This window comes from Schistocerca americana, chromosome 3 (genome assembly GCF_021461395.2).
Source record: "Schistocerca americana isolate TAMUIC-IGC-003095 chromosome 3, iqSchAmer2.1, whole genome shotgun sequence".
Taxonomy (NCBI): Eukaryota; Metazoa; Arthropoda; class Insecta; order Orthoptera; family Acrididae; genus Schistocerca; species Schistocerca americana.
Window position 1 is genome coordinate 136,175,223 of NC_060121.1, and position 14,212 is coordinate 136,189,434.

The 14,212-nt window shown below is 42.3% G+C and overlaps 1 protein-coding gene across 1 annotated transcript in view; it reads left to right on the forward strand.

Moving 5' to 3' along the window:
- Window positions 1–470: 470 nt before the first annotated feature.
- Window positions 471–14,212, forward strand: part of LOC124605923 (trypsin-6-like) — a 34,524-nt gene continuing 20,782 nt past the window's right edge. The window contains exon 1 of the mRNA XM_047137877.1: window positions 471–911. Coding sequence (XP_046993833.1) covers window positions 471–911 — 441 coding nt within the window. The remainder of the gene's footprint in view (window positions 912–14,212) is intronic.

Here is a 14,212-nt window from a genome sequence, read left to right on the forward strand (position 1 = left end):
AGGGTATTTCGCCTGTCTCATATATCTTGCTCACCATATGGTAGATGGAGTTTCCCTACTGCTACTCAAATGCTTAAAACAGCAATTTACTTGAACAGTACCTGTTGTGTTGTCTAAATAAAGGTTTAGTGCCACATAATGTTCGTATGGGTGCTGAAAACAGTAATAACTTATGAAATTACATACGACTACTGCTATCAGTGTGTGCTTTTATGCCCAATAACGCTGACCAGCATTTTCCCCTTATTAATGTGAAAGATATCATGGTCTTACTATACTAATATCACGATATGTTGGGGATTTTATGTGTCACATCAGCTTTATAAACAAATAAATTTCATTTGGTACTCTCTACATAGCCTGATACAGTCGTATAATGCTGCTGCCGCAGGCCCCCACTATTCCCGTCATCCCTGCAGTCGTTCAGCTCCGTACAGAGCACGTTACGTCGGAAGTTAACGCAAACGGCAATGGAAAAGAAACAGCAGATGAAGGCGGGGACCCACGCGCAGTGTCCCAGTCGCAGGTCGGGCGCCCACAGTTTCCGCATCCTTCGTGCAGACGCGCTTGTGTGGCTCTCCAGCTGTCTACATGTCACCGTTTGCTTCGCACCGCCCCGTATCTTGGGCGGAGAGGAAACATCTATCGAGGAATTCCCTTATATGGCGGGTCTCGAGAGGTGGGGTGTGTTTGAATGTGCAGCGACCATCATCAGAAAGTCTTGGGCCATGACTGCTAAACACTGTATCGAGCGGACTGAAACCGACGGCGAAGTAACACTGCGAGTTGGAACATCTGACCGCGAAAGCGGGGGATATGTGATTGGCGTCGATAAAATTGTTTCACATAGCATCGCCGACATCGCTGTTTTACACGTGCAGCTGGAGTTCCCTATGGGACAAAAAGTGCAGGTACGTTCTACTGATGTTCGCAGATTGTTACATCATATTCTGGGGTCATCTGTCTGTTGGCTGGTTCGAAACGGACAATCACAACATCTTCGCCTGTGCCAACCTCTTCATCTCACAGTAGCAGTTATTCCCTAAGCTCTCAACTTTTTTACTGTACGTGGTGTTCAAAAAGTCTCTCCGCAGTGCCGTATGATTGTTATCCGCGCGTGCCGTATGATTGTTCGCCTGCCTGGGTTACTTCCCTTCAAGTCGACTCTCCCCAACATTCCACTGTTTCGTTTCTCTCAGCCAGCGTCAGTAGTATCGTTGGTGTGTGTCGTTACGCGTTGACGTGAACGTTGAAGTTTAGTTCCTTTGTTCGTTTGTTTCGTTTTTGTCACTGTTAAAATGCTAAAAAATGAAGAACAAGTGTTCAAAGCTGGCAGTAAATACATAGTTTCAGTTCGTCAAACATTTAATTCAGTTTTCCTGGAGACAACACTCCCACATCGTGACACTGTGCGAGATTTGACTAACAAATTTCGAAGTACGGGTTCAGTGACAGATGCACCGAGAAGTGGTCGTCCTAGCGTTTTGTCTGAGGATAAACTACTCTACATTTCCGATAAAATGTCCATAAGTCCGAACAAGTAAGTAAGAAAACTCGCCCAGGAAATCGATGTTAGTGTCGGAACGGCCCACACAGCTGTAAGGAAAAAATTAGAACTTTTCCCACACAAAGTGAGTCGTGCAAGAACTGAAAAATACTGATCATGGCAAGAGACTGCATTATTGTCAATGGTTCAAAAATGAACTCGCAAAATTCTCGTATGTGGAGTACTGCAAATCCATTGTGTATTCATGAGGGACCACTTCATTTTGTGAAAATAGGAGTTTGGTTTGTGGGTCCCATATTTTTCAACGAAACAATAAACGCACAAATTGCAGTGATATTCTGTACCCATTCATAGGTGTTAAGTGAAATGCTAAACGATTATTTTCAGCAAGATGGTGCAACCGCGCATACAGCTCGCGTTTCAATGTCACTGCTTGCTGATGTTTTTGGTGATCGCATAATTTCAGAGGAAATTTGGCCTCCATGATCTCCTGACCTAACACCACCTGACTTTTTCGTCTGGGGTGCAGCGAAAGCAACTGTCTATAAAAACTGTCCAAAATCCATGGATGAATTGAAAACTGCAATATCCACTTTCACTGCTTCTGTTACAGAAGAAATGTTACAGATTGTGTTTGGAAACTTGATTAGACGAATTGAATTGTGTATTCAGCAACAGGGAGGACACTTTCAACATTTAATGTGAAAATTTGTAAGTAAAAATGAGTATTCAATAAATTAATAACTTGTATTTCACTGAGTTTCATTCCGGTATACTCACTGCGACATACGGCACACGCGGCTAACAATCATACGGCACTGCGGAGAGACTTTTTGAACACCTCGTATATTGTCCAGTTTCCATGTTACCGTACTTTTTTTTTTCCTTTTACCGCTCCCTATAAGATCAAGGAAGTTATCCTCTGATCACTAAAGAAACGAAATATGACCCTGTCTCTAATTCTAATTTTCAACGGCACATACACTTTTTCGGTTTCCCAACAGCCCACAATCCACTTCTATAGAGTGCTGTGCACCAGAAACATACTCGGAAATATGTTCCACAAATCAAAGCCTGTGGCTAATACCAGCAGTCTTCTTTTACCGAGAAAAGTCATTCTTGGCTATCTTTTTCTTCTTATTACGCACCCTTCTATTCGTCCATGTACTCGTCATTTTACATCCAAGGCTCCCTGTCCGTCAACGATGATGAACTACAGGACTCGAACTCGGCACCTATTTCAATATCACTTACGCTTGTTAAGCATGTATCATCATCAGCGTATTCCTCATGTTCATTGTCCACACACTCGAGCGTATATGACACCACACATTCCACTGACTCACCTTGCAGAAACGTTACTATTTCATCTGCCACTTATTTCTCACTCTGAGAAATTCTTTGGGTTTCTTTCTGACGAAATGACAACTTTGTCAACAGTTGTAGATATAACGCAATGTTTGTTTTGTTTATCGTTGAGATTGCTCTTAAATGGGTTAAGTACCAAATCTATGTTGGGACCCATTGAGATAAAGCAAGTAAGTCAGCATTTACATTCTGGATGGCTGTGCATCGATTTGTTGGGTTTGCACTTAGATATGACTGTAGGTCATCAGTATGTAAATGACATTTGCAGTGGAAGATAATATTCGACATGTCATTAACATACAAAGAGAAAAGTAATGGGACCAATACTGATACTTGTGGGAATCTATTCATCCACTGTGTCCTCTTTTCTCCAATCGTTGCACACTTTTGGCGGTATGTAAGGTATGAGTGGAATCATTGTACACGACATGAAGGATAGTTTTGACTTTTGAGCTTAGCAAGTAGGATATAAAAGTCGACAGCATCGAGAGCTTTGCTGAAATCCCTATAACTCGTAGTAGTTTTTTGTCCATAACTCGTTTTAGTTCGTTACTGCCTTTTATAAAAGCAGTCGTCACGATGTGATTTATGTGGAAACGAGATTGATATTTGCTCAGAAAGTTCATAATCATTTCCTTGTGTGTTTGCCCCACTTCAACGTGGGGTCGGCTTTGTTACTGTGGATTTGGCGTTGTTAGTGTCAAAGGTTGGCCAGATGCCCTTCCTGTCGCCATCCGGTAGCCCCCAGTCCGGAATTAGTGTACCCCAACTGTCTGCGTCTAGTGTAAGCCACGGAAAAGTGCGAACGTGTCCAGATGTCTGCGAGTCATGTAACTGAGGCGGGACGTGGGGACCAGCCCGGTATTCACATAGTGGGATGAGGAAAATCGCCTAAAAACCACATCCAGGCTGGCTGGCACACCAGCCATCGCCGTAATTCGATCCGGGGCCAGTGTCTACCCGAGTCCTATTAGTAGTCCTCATTTTTCCACAAGAAGTTGGGCCTGTTAAAATTCCCAGTTAACTAGTGGGCGTACCTGAATTTTGCATTTCTCACCGACTGACTAACTCAGTTACGTAGTCGCTTGTGGCAGAGATCATTCTCGGACGTCGGATGCCGTTTATAATCCCTGCGTACTGCGTCTCTTATAAGGTGTTTGAGTTGATCAGAGCGTGTTTATCGTGTAAAATTTTGAGTTTCTCAGTGAAATTAGCTACTTCATAATTTATGTCACAGTTATTTCCTGCCATTCCCTGCCAAGAATTTCATAGGCGTCGGTTATAAACTCAGACTTACGCAAGCGCTTAAAACCTCTAAAATTGGTGACTTACGGTTTGTTGTTTGGACATTGTAACCAATAATTCATGAATATTACAGCATGAGCAGATAAGCTAGGCGCAGAAATTTGATCATGCGAATTACTCTCTTGCCTGCGAAAGTATAGATAGAAGTATGAATGTCAGCAATATAATGAGTTGGCCCAAGTCGAAGAAGTGTGAGACTTGAATGGGAAACAATACACATAAATGCAGGACTCCAGCTACAATGCTCCAGCTTTTCATACATAGGTTGACGACCTGAGAGCGTGGATTCATAGCTGGAGAGTTGTCCAGCTTTTCGTGGATTGTAAATCATATGTATAAGACACTTTTCTGTTGAGAGGGTTATCTTCAGTGAACATACACTACTGGTCATTAAAATTGCTACACCACGAAGATGACGTGCTACAGACGCGAAATTTAACCGACAGGAAGAAGATGCTGTGAGATGCAAATGATTAGCTTTTCAGAGCATTCACAAAAGGTTGGCGCCGGTGGCGACACCTACAACGTGGTGACATGAGGAAAGTTTCCAACCGATTTCTCGTACACAAACAGCAGCTGACCGGCGTTGCCTGGTGAAACGTTCTTGTGATGCCTCGTGCAAGGAGGAGAAATGCGTACCATCACGTTTCCGACTTTGATAAAGGTCGGATTGTAGCCTATCGCGATTGCGGTTTACCGTATCGCGACATTGCTGCTCGCGTTGGTCTATATCCAATGACTGTTAGCAGAATATGGAATCGATGGGTGTAGGAGAGTAATACGGAACGCCGTGCAGGATCCCGACGGCCTCGTATCACTAGCAGTCGAGATGACGGGCATCCGCATGGCTGTAACGGATCGTGGAGCCACGTCTCGATCCCTGAGTCAACAGATGGGGACGTTTGCAAGGCAACAACCATCTGCACAAACAGTTCGACGACGTTTGCAGCAGCATGGACTATCAGCTCGGAGACCATGGATGCGGTTACCCTTGACGCTGCATCACAGAAGCGCGTGCGATGGTGTACTCAACGACGAACCTAGGTGCACGAATGAATCCAGGTTCTGTTTACAGCATCATGATGGTCGCATCCGAGTTTGGCGACATCAGGGTGAACGCACATTGGAAGCGTGTATTCGTCATCGCCATACTGGCGTATCACCCGGCGTGATGGTATGGGATGCCATTGGTTACACGTCTCGGTCGGTCTCGGTCACCTCTTGTTCGCACTGACGTCACTCTGAACAGTGGACGTTACATTTCAGATGTGTTACGACCCGTGGCTCTACCCTCCATTCGATCCCTGCAAATCCCTACATTTCAGCAGGATAATGCACGACCACATGTTGCATGTCCTGTATGGGCCTTTCTGAATACAAAAAATGTTCGACTGCTGCCCTGGCCAGCACATTCTCCAGATCTCTCACCAATTGAAAACGTCTGGTCAATGGTGGCCGAGCAACTGGCTCGTCACAATTCACCAGTCACTACTCGTGATGAACTGTGGTATCGTGTTGTAGCTGCATGGGCAGCTGTACCTGTACACGCCATCCAAGCTATGTTTGACTGAATGCCCAGGCGTATCAAGGCCGTTATTACGGCCAGAGGTGGTTGTTCTGGGTACTGATTTCTCAGGATGTATGCAACCAAATTGCGTGACAATGTAATCACATGTCAGTTCTAGTGTAATATGTTTCTCTAATGAATACCCGTTTATCATCTGCATTTCTTCTTGGTGTAGCAATTTTAATGGCCAGTAGTGTATGTACGGGTTGTTTGTCCTCGCTTTTGGACATGAGCACGATGTTGTGAAGCTAGTATGCTTGTATCCATGTAACCTTACTGCCACCTCTTCTGTTATACCTGTCGTGTCTCAGAAGCACATAGCCATAGAGGCCAACATAGCTGGAACATATATTTGGCTTCAGTCACATCTCCAGTTGGAGTATGACATTAGCTATGAGTGGGAAAGGAACGACAGCACATTTACACATATGTGTTGTAGCAAATAGCCATTGTGAATTCTTTCCGCTGTAATGCTATAAGTAGGGATATCTGCTGCCCTGGAGTCTGGCATAGCCCGTGCGGTATGCGAGGGGGATGGGAGGGAGGTGAGGGGCCCACAGGCAGGTATGGGGTTTCAGAAAGCTTGGAGTTTCAAGGTCGGTTACACTTCACCAGAACAAAGCCCGGAGGTCTGAGCGAATACAGAGGAGTGAGGGTGCAGAGAGTGCTCGTTTTGAGGCAATATCACTGTGAATAGCAACGATTGTAAAAACATGAAGGAAGACGGTCGAGTGTAGGCTCGTTCTGCGCATCTACATCACACATTCTCCGACAACCAATCAGCGTTCAGTGGTGCTCCCAGCGCTTTGCTGTGAACGTCTTAGCCAATCAGAGCATTAAACGTGATTGCAGCGAGTTATTCAGTGACTTTTTATTCCGTTTGTTGAGAGTTGTCACACCTGATGGTGGTGGTAAGCTACATATTCTGCACAAGCAAGCGACAGACATAATTTGCAATATATTCGCCTTCTTCAAGCACAGTGCTTGTTTATGTCCTTACCGCATCTGTTGCTGGCAAGTGGCAACAATGCAACGCCCATCAGCGTCTCGAGCTGTGCAAACCGCCGTCATTCGCGGATCGGACTATGGTGTGCTGTTCAGTTTAGGATGATAGGAGAGAAGCAGATGACTTACACAGGCGATGCTACCAGCAGAGAAAAATAGGCTTCAGAACTACAATATTAACGCAGAAAGCTAAAAATTAAATGAGAAATTACGAAAGTAACACTGACAGTAATTTTGTTCTGGGCCATTTAAAATAAGAAGGTGAGCGAATAATTTAAGCAGGAAAAGAAGAATAATTACAGTGCTACCATTCTATATAAGATAGAGAATTCTCACACAGACAGTGTTAAAAGTAAATAAAATTATATGCTACTACTATTACATACAGGATATACTTAAGTTTTGAAATACAAACTTTTGTCCATTTATTAAATGTTTATATGGTGGACTCAGTGGGTAAATCATTTTATTTGATGTTATTTGATGATAAATCAATCTGTTACAGTAACCACTGGTATCCATTGGTAGACAGATGAGCCCCTTCATGAATATAATCGTGTGAGGTGTGGTGCCCATACATTCATGCTTAATGGGGTCATCTCTAATAGTTTTCTCTCAGTAAGACGTTATCCAGGTTGTATACATGGAAGAGGCCTGGAGACACTGGAAGGTTTCAGATACATTATATAATGGTATGACAGAGTTAGGAACCAGGTTTTAAACTGTAACACATTTCTAGGGGCACAGGTGGACTCTGACCACAATTTATTGGTTTTGAGTTGTAGGTTAAAACTGAAGAAACAGCAAAAAGGTGGGAATCTAAGGAGATGGGACCCGGATAAACTGAAAGATCCAAAGGTTGTAGAGAGTTTCAGAGATAGCATTAAGGAATGATTGACAAGGACGGGGAAAGATATACAGTAGAAGTAGAATGGGTAGCTCTGGGAGTTGAAATAGTAAAGGCAGTAGAGATTCAAGTAGGTAAAGAGACGGGGGCTAGTAGAATTCCTTGGGTAACAGAAGAGACACTGAATTTAATTGATGAAAGGAGAATATATAAAAATTCAGTAAATGAAGCAGACAAAAAGGAATACAAACGTCTCAAAAATGAGATCCACAGGAAGTGCAGAACGGCTAACCAGGGATGGCTAGAGGAGAAATGTAAGCAAGTATGGGCATATATCACTAGGGCTAAGATAGATACTGCCTAGAGGAAAATTAGAGAAACCTTTGGAAACAAAAGAACCACCTGTATGAATATCAAGAGCTCAGATGGAAAACCAATTCTAAGCAAAGAAGGGAAAGCAGAAAGGTGGAAGGAGTATGGAGAGGGTCTATACATGGGCGATGTACTTGAGGACAATATTATGGAAATGGAAGAGGATGTAGATGAAGATGAAATGGGAGATAGGATACTGCGTGAAGAATTTGACGGAGCACTTAAAGACCTAAGTTCAAACAAAGCCCCGGGAGTAGGTAACATTCCATTAGAACGAATGACAGCCTTGGGAGAGCCAGCAATGACGAAACCCTACCGTCTGGTGAACAAGATGTATGAGACAGGCGAAGTACCCTCAGACTTCAAGAAGAATATAATAATTCCAATCCCAAAGAAAGCAGGTGTTTACAGGTGTGAAAATTACCGAACTACTGGTTAAGGGGCACCGGAAAGGCTCAAAATCATGAAAAGTTCAATTTTTACTTTTTTGCGTTTTCTGAATCTGCAGACTATTACCTTTTAATAGATATATAATTTATTCAATTCCGAAGACTACAACTATTTTTAAATTTTTTTTGAAATGTGTTCTACATGGGCGTGACCCACTGTGGCGCTGTTAAACTGCTGTCAAATGGTGTTATTATTAACGTCCGTGTTCATCAGGTACATTTTAGTGATGTGAGATAAAGTATGTGTTGTGGCTAACCTGTGATGGTTCAATATACATCGCTGGTGTGATTGTCGATTGTTTCATGTTTATTTACTCTGTCGTTATCTCGAAAATATTCGTAATTAATTCTGTTTCTTGAGTCTTTGTTTTGTTGAAGTATAATAATGAGAAAAGTAAAGTTATTAGAAATCCTCTGAAGGCTTTTAAGAAAAGGAGAAATGTTGGAAAGCCAAAGGTATGTGTTATTACTGTAAACAATAAAGACGATAACCAAGTGAGTGAACCTAACCTCTCAAGTACAACTGCCCATAACAGTCAAAGTGGGAAAGAAAATACTTCACAGAAGAAGCTTGGTTCAATGAGTGAAAACTATGAATGTTTTATGGGCGAATCGGATGTGAATGAAATATTTGATATGTCGGTTCTCAAAGGAATTTTTTCAAACTGTGTAAGATGTATTCATTGTAGTGAAGTTGGTCTGTAACTCTCCATAATAAAGCACGTAGGACTTGCTAGTGAAATACAACTGAAATGTGATAAGTGTTCATACATGACCACCTTTTGGAACAGTGTTGCAGTAACTGCAACTGAAGAAAATGGTAGCAAAATCTACGAACACAACAACGAGCGATGCTTGCTTTAGACAAGGAACGCCTTCGGGCTGTAGACAGGGCTGTAAAGAGTCTAGAAATACAAGCAAGAGTAAACAGGAGGAGGAACAAGAGGAAGCTGGAGGAGGAGTTTGCAGAGGATGAATATAATCCATCCTATGGACCTGGAATGCACTAAAAAGTTAATCCAATCTTTGTCACTCGATTCCCAAAACTTTTATTTTCTCATACTAATTACATGTTTTCTAAGGATCTTCCAAACATATTTGTTTCAAACTTTCAGTAAATGTTACACAGTACCTTCTGCATAATTTAACACAGCCTTTTTCCAAAAAACTGTATATTTTTGAATATATAAATAAAAAATTGCAAAAAAATGTTGTGAATTTTCATTACAATTGAAAAAAAATCATCTTTAATAACTGAACTAAAATTTTGTAAAATCCCTGTGTTAAGTTGTAGCCCATATTCCAATAAATAATCTGTAAAAAGTTCAACTTCCTACCTCAAATACTTTGTGAGGAAAGATGTAATTGATAAGCGTTATTTTAACATTGCAAGTATAGGGCGTTCCGGAGCCCCTTAAATAAGTCACGACTGCAAAATAGTGACACGAATTCCTTACAGAGGAATGGAAAAACTGGTAGACGCTGACCTTGGGGAAGATCAGTTTGAATTCCATAGAAATGTTGGAACACGTGAGGCAATACTAATCCTACGACTTATCTTAGAAGATAGATTAAGGAAGGCAACCAGCGTTTCTAATATTTGTAGACTTAGAGAAAGCTTTTGAAAATGTTGACTGGAATACTCTCTTTCAAATTCTAAAGGTGGCAGGGATCTAATACAGGGAGCAAAGGCTATATAAAATTTTTACAGATACCAGACGGCAGTTATAAGAGTCGAGGGGCATGAAAGTAAGACATAGTTTTAGCCTATCCCTGATGTTATTCAATCTGTATATTGAGCAAGCAGTAAAGGAAACAAAAGAAAAATTTGGAGTAGAAATTAAAATGCATGGAGAAGAAAAACAACTATGAGGTTTGCCAATGATATTGTAATTCTGTCAGAGACAGCAAAGGACCTGGAAGAGCAGTTCAACAGAATGAACAGTATCTTGTAAGGAGGATATAAGATGAACATCAACGAAAGAAAACGAACATAATGTAATGTAGTCGAATCCAATCAGGTGATCCTGAGGGAATTAGATTAGGAAATGAGACAATTAAAATAGTAGATGAGTTTTGCTGTTTGGGGAGCAAAATAACTGATGGTGGTCGAAGTAGAGGTGATATAAAATGTTGCCTGACTGTGGCAAGGAAAGCGTTTCTGAAGAAGAGAAATTTGTTAACATCGAGTATAGATTTAAGTGCTAGGATGTCGTTTCTGAAAGTATTTGTATGGAGTGTATCCCTGTATGGAAGTGAAACATGGACGAGAAATAGTTTAAACAAGAAGAGAGTAGAAACTTTTGAAATGTGGTGTTGCAGAAGAATGCTGTAGGGTATACGGGTAGATCGCGTAGTTGAGGCATCAAGGGATCAAAAATTTAGTATTGGATGGGAGAGAGGAGGGTAAAACCGCAGAGGGAGAGCAAGGGATGAATACACTAAGCAGATTCAGCAGTAGGTAAGTTGCAGTAGTTACTTGGAGATGAAGAAGCTTGCACAGGGTAGAGTAGCATGGAGAGCTGCATCAAACCAGTCTCAGGACTGAAGACCACAACAACTACCTTATCCATTGTGCAACGATGTTTCTCCTCACTTTGCACGATCTTATGGAGAGCTTCCTTCCACCAGACTCAAACTTTAGCACCTAAGAGGTATGGTTAACAGCTCAACTGACACCTTAAAGAGCGGTTTGTCGAGCCCTAGTCAGGAATTTCGAAGTAGTCAACAAATGTTACTAATTGTATTTTAGGCACAAAGATATAAACAAACACCACAATAAGAAATGAGGTTCAAGAATTTAAAATAATTATAAGTTGCTTGCGCTGTTCTAATTTGTGTTTCTCTTACAGCTAAGGTTGGTGAGTAGAGTCTGTCGTCGTCCTGCGCGTTGACGTTGCACTTTTGGGGAATATATTTAAATGTGTTCGTGTTTTTGGTAGTTTCATGGCACTTCTAGCGTAAGAAATTGGTAATTAGGGAAAAGTGTTTGTTTTGCATCAGTGTTTTGTTCTGTCAAGATTAATCCATGCTCGTGCACGTAGTTTAGAAAAGATGAGTACAGTTGAGTGTGAAGAAGCAGGTCAGTTTGTAACCTTAAACTGTAAATTCAGGATAGACGCCAAACGAGGCAGGTCAACAAGTACTGAGGTTAGAGGAAGGCATGAAAGGAATTTGAAAGGGTCAGTGGCAATGGCTAGTGAAATAAATAACATGCAGAGTAAACAGGGACGAGTCTGAAGATGGGTCATTATGTGGGGAGAATGCGACAGAGTCTCAAGCAACAGAGAATTTCTTAGCCAAAGGACATGAGGTGGTTACACAGAGTGCAAACAGCGCTGACGCCTCCTTCACTGCCACCTTTTGATCTCCAGTCTTCTTCATTGAAATGGCGAAGGAAAACAAGTGTCAGTTCGAGAAGAACGACGAGCGTTACGTAAGGACCGAAGAATAACATAAAGGAGTGGAAGAACCTTAGAAAACGGTGTATAATTTCAATAGCCTCTCTATACAGTCGTGGATAATAGTTCTGAAACTACAGTTTTAAGTGCTACGACGAACTATTATCCACGACTGTATAGACAGGCTATTGAAATTTATAAACATGAAGATAATTTTAATAGAAAAGAAGAGGCCTTGAAATTAAGCGAGATATGGACAATGTTACAGAATCGATAAGTGATTTTATCTATGACGATTATCGATAGTTACATTTTATCTTTGACTAGTTTTCTCTCTGCTACTATGTGCAAACTTGACCACGCCCACTTTTCTTGGCGTTTAGGCCGCTCTCCGACGCCCGACTCGTCAGTCGGCAGGACTCAGCAGGACCAGCCATACCTCTGAGGATGTCCAACGTAGTATTGGACGAAACGTTAGGAATAGAACAATTCCATGGACCACGGCCATATAACCCGGAAGAATTATGAAATTTGAAATTGCAGAGGACGCTATGACCAGAGACGAAAGGGTGCAGAAATTGTAGAGGTGTCTGGTTCAAATCAATGAAGGAATCCACAAGGTAAAGACAAAGAGGGAAACATGAGGAGAGATTGACTAGCGTTCGGGGCTCCGAAACTGCCATTAGATGGGATTCATCTTCCAGGAGCCTTATTTGTCAATGAAGAAGACTTGAAGAAAAAAACTATCATAAAATGTCGCTCTGTTTGACAACTGAACAGAGGACAGGGGAAGTGACCGGAAGTAAAGGAGCAGGTCACAGCTGACTTGGCATACTAATCACACATACTTAGTGCCAGTTGTCTGATTATATGGAAGCTGACTGTGAAAGCGATTCTCGGTCTCAGTTTCCTTAATTTCTACAAGCTGGTGTATTTTGATGGGAAAGGAATTAAGTTAACCTTTAAGGAGAATCAGGGCAATTAAGCCAATGAGAGCTTTGAGATGTTAGGCATTGTATTGGCTAGTGAAAGAAGTGTACTACCACGAGACAATAAAGTACGATTAATGGAAGTGGACGAAGGAGTATCAAACGTAGAGGGGGTTATGAAGGGAGAGGAGGTAGTCATAGAAGGAAATACCTTGGAATATGAAGAACCTTTAGAGGATGATGATGAATGGGAAGATGTTTGAGGCCGGGAAGAATTTTAACGTATTTCTCCGCACTAAACAGTGGATAAACATGTTTTCGATTGGTGAGAGATCTGGAGAATGTGCTGGTGAGGGCAGCAGTCGAACATTTTCTGTATCCAGAAAGGCCCGTACAGGACCTGCAACATGTGGTCGTGCATTATCCTGCTGAAATGTAGGGTTTAGCAGGGATCGAATGAAGGGTAGAGCCACAGGTCGTAACACATCTGAAATGTAACGTCCACTGTTCAAAGTGCCGTCAATGGGATCAAGAGGTGACCGAGATGTGTAACCAATGGCACCCCATACCATCACGCCGGGTGATACGAAGGTATGGCGATGACGAATACACGCTTCCAATGTGCGTTCACCGCGATGTCGCCAAACACGGATGCGACCATCATAATGCTGTAAACAGAACCTGGATTCATCCGAAAAAATGACGTTTTGCCATTCGTGCAGCCAGGTTCGTCGTTGAGTTTACCATCTCAGGCACTCTTGTCTGTGATTCAGCGTCAATGGCAACTGCAACCATGGTTTCCGAGCTGATAGTCCATGCTGACGCAAACGTCGTCGAACTGTTCGTGCAGATGGTTGTTGTCTTGCAAACGTCACCATCTGTTGATTCAGAAATCGAGACGTGGCTGCAATATCCGTTACAGCCGTGCGGATCAGATGCCTGTCATCTCGAGTGCCAATGATACGAGGCCGTTGGGATCCAGCACGGCGTCCCGTATTACCCTCCTGAACCCACCGATTCCATATTCTGCTAACAGTCATTGGATCTCGACCAACGCGAGCAGCAATGTCGCGATTCGATAAACCGCAATCGCGATAGGTTACAATCCGACCTTTATCAAAATAGGAAACGTGATGGTACGCATTTCTCCTCCTTACACGAGGCATCACAACAACGTTTTACCAGGCAACGCTGGTCAATTGCTGTTTGTGTATGAGAAATCGGTTGGAAACTTTCCTCCTGTCAGCACGTTGTAGGTGTCGCCACCGGCGCCAACATTGTGTGAAGGCTCTGTAAAGCTAATCATTTGCATATCACAGCATCTTCTTCATGTCGGTTAAATTTCGCGTCTGTAGAACGTCAACTTCGTGGTGCAGCAATTTTAATGGCCAGTGGTGTAGATGTGTGAAAAGTGAAACGAAATTAAAACCAAGAGAGGAAAATAGTGTTCCAGTAACGAGAA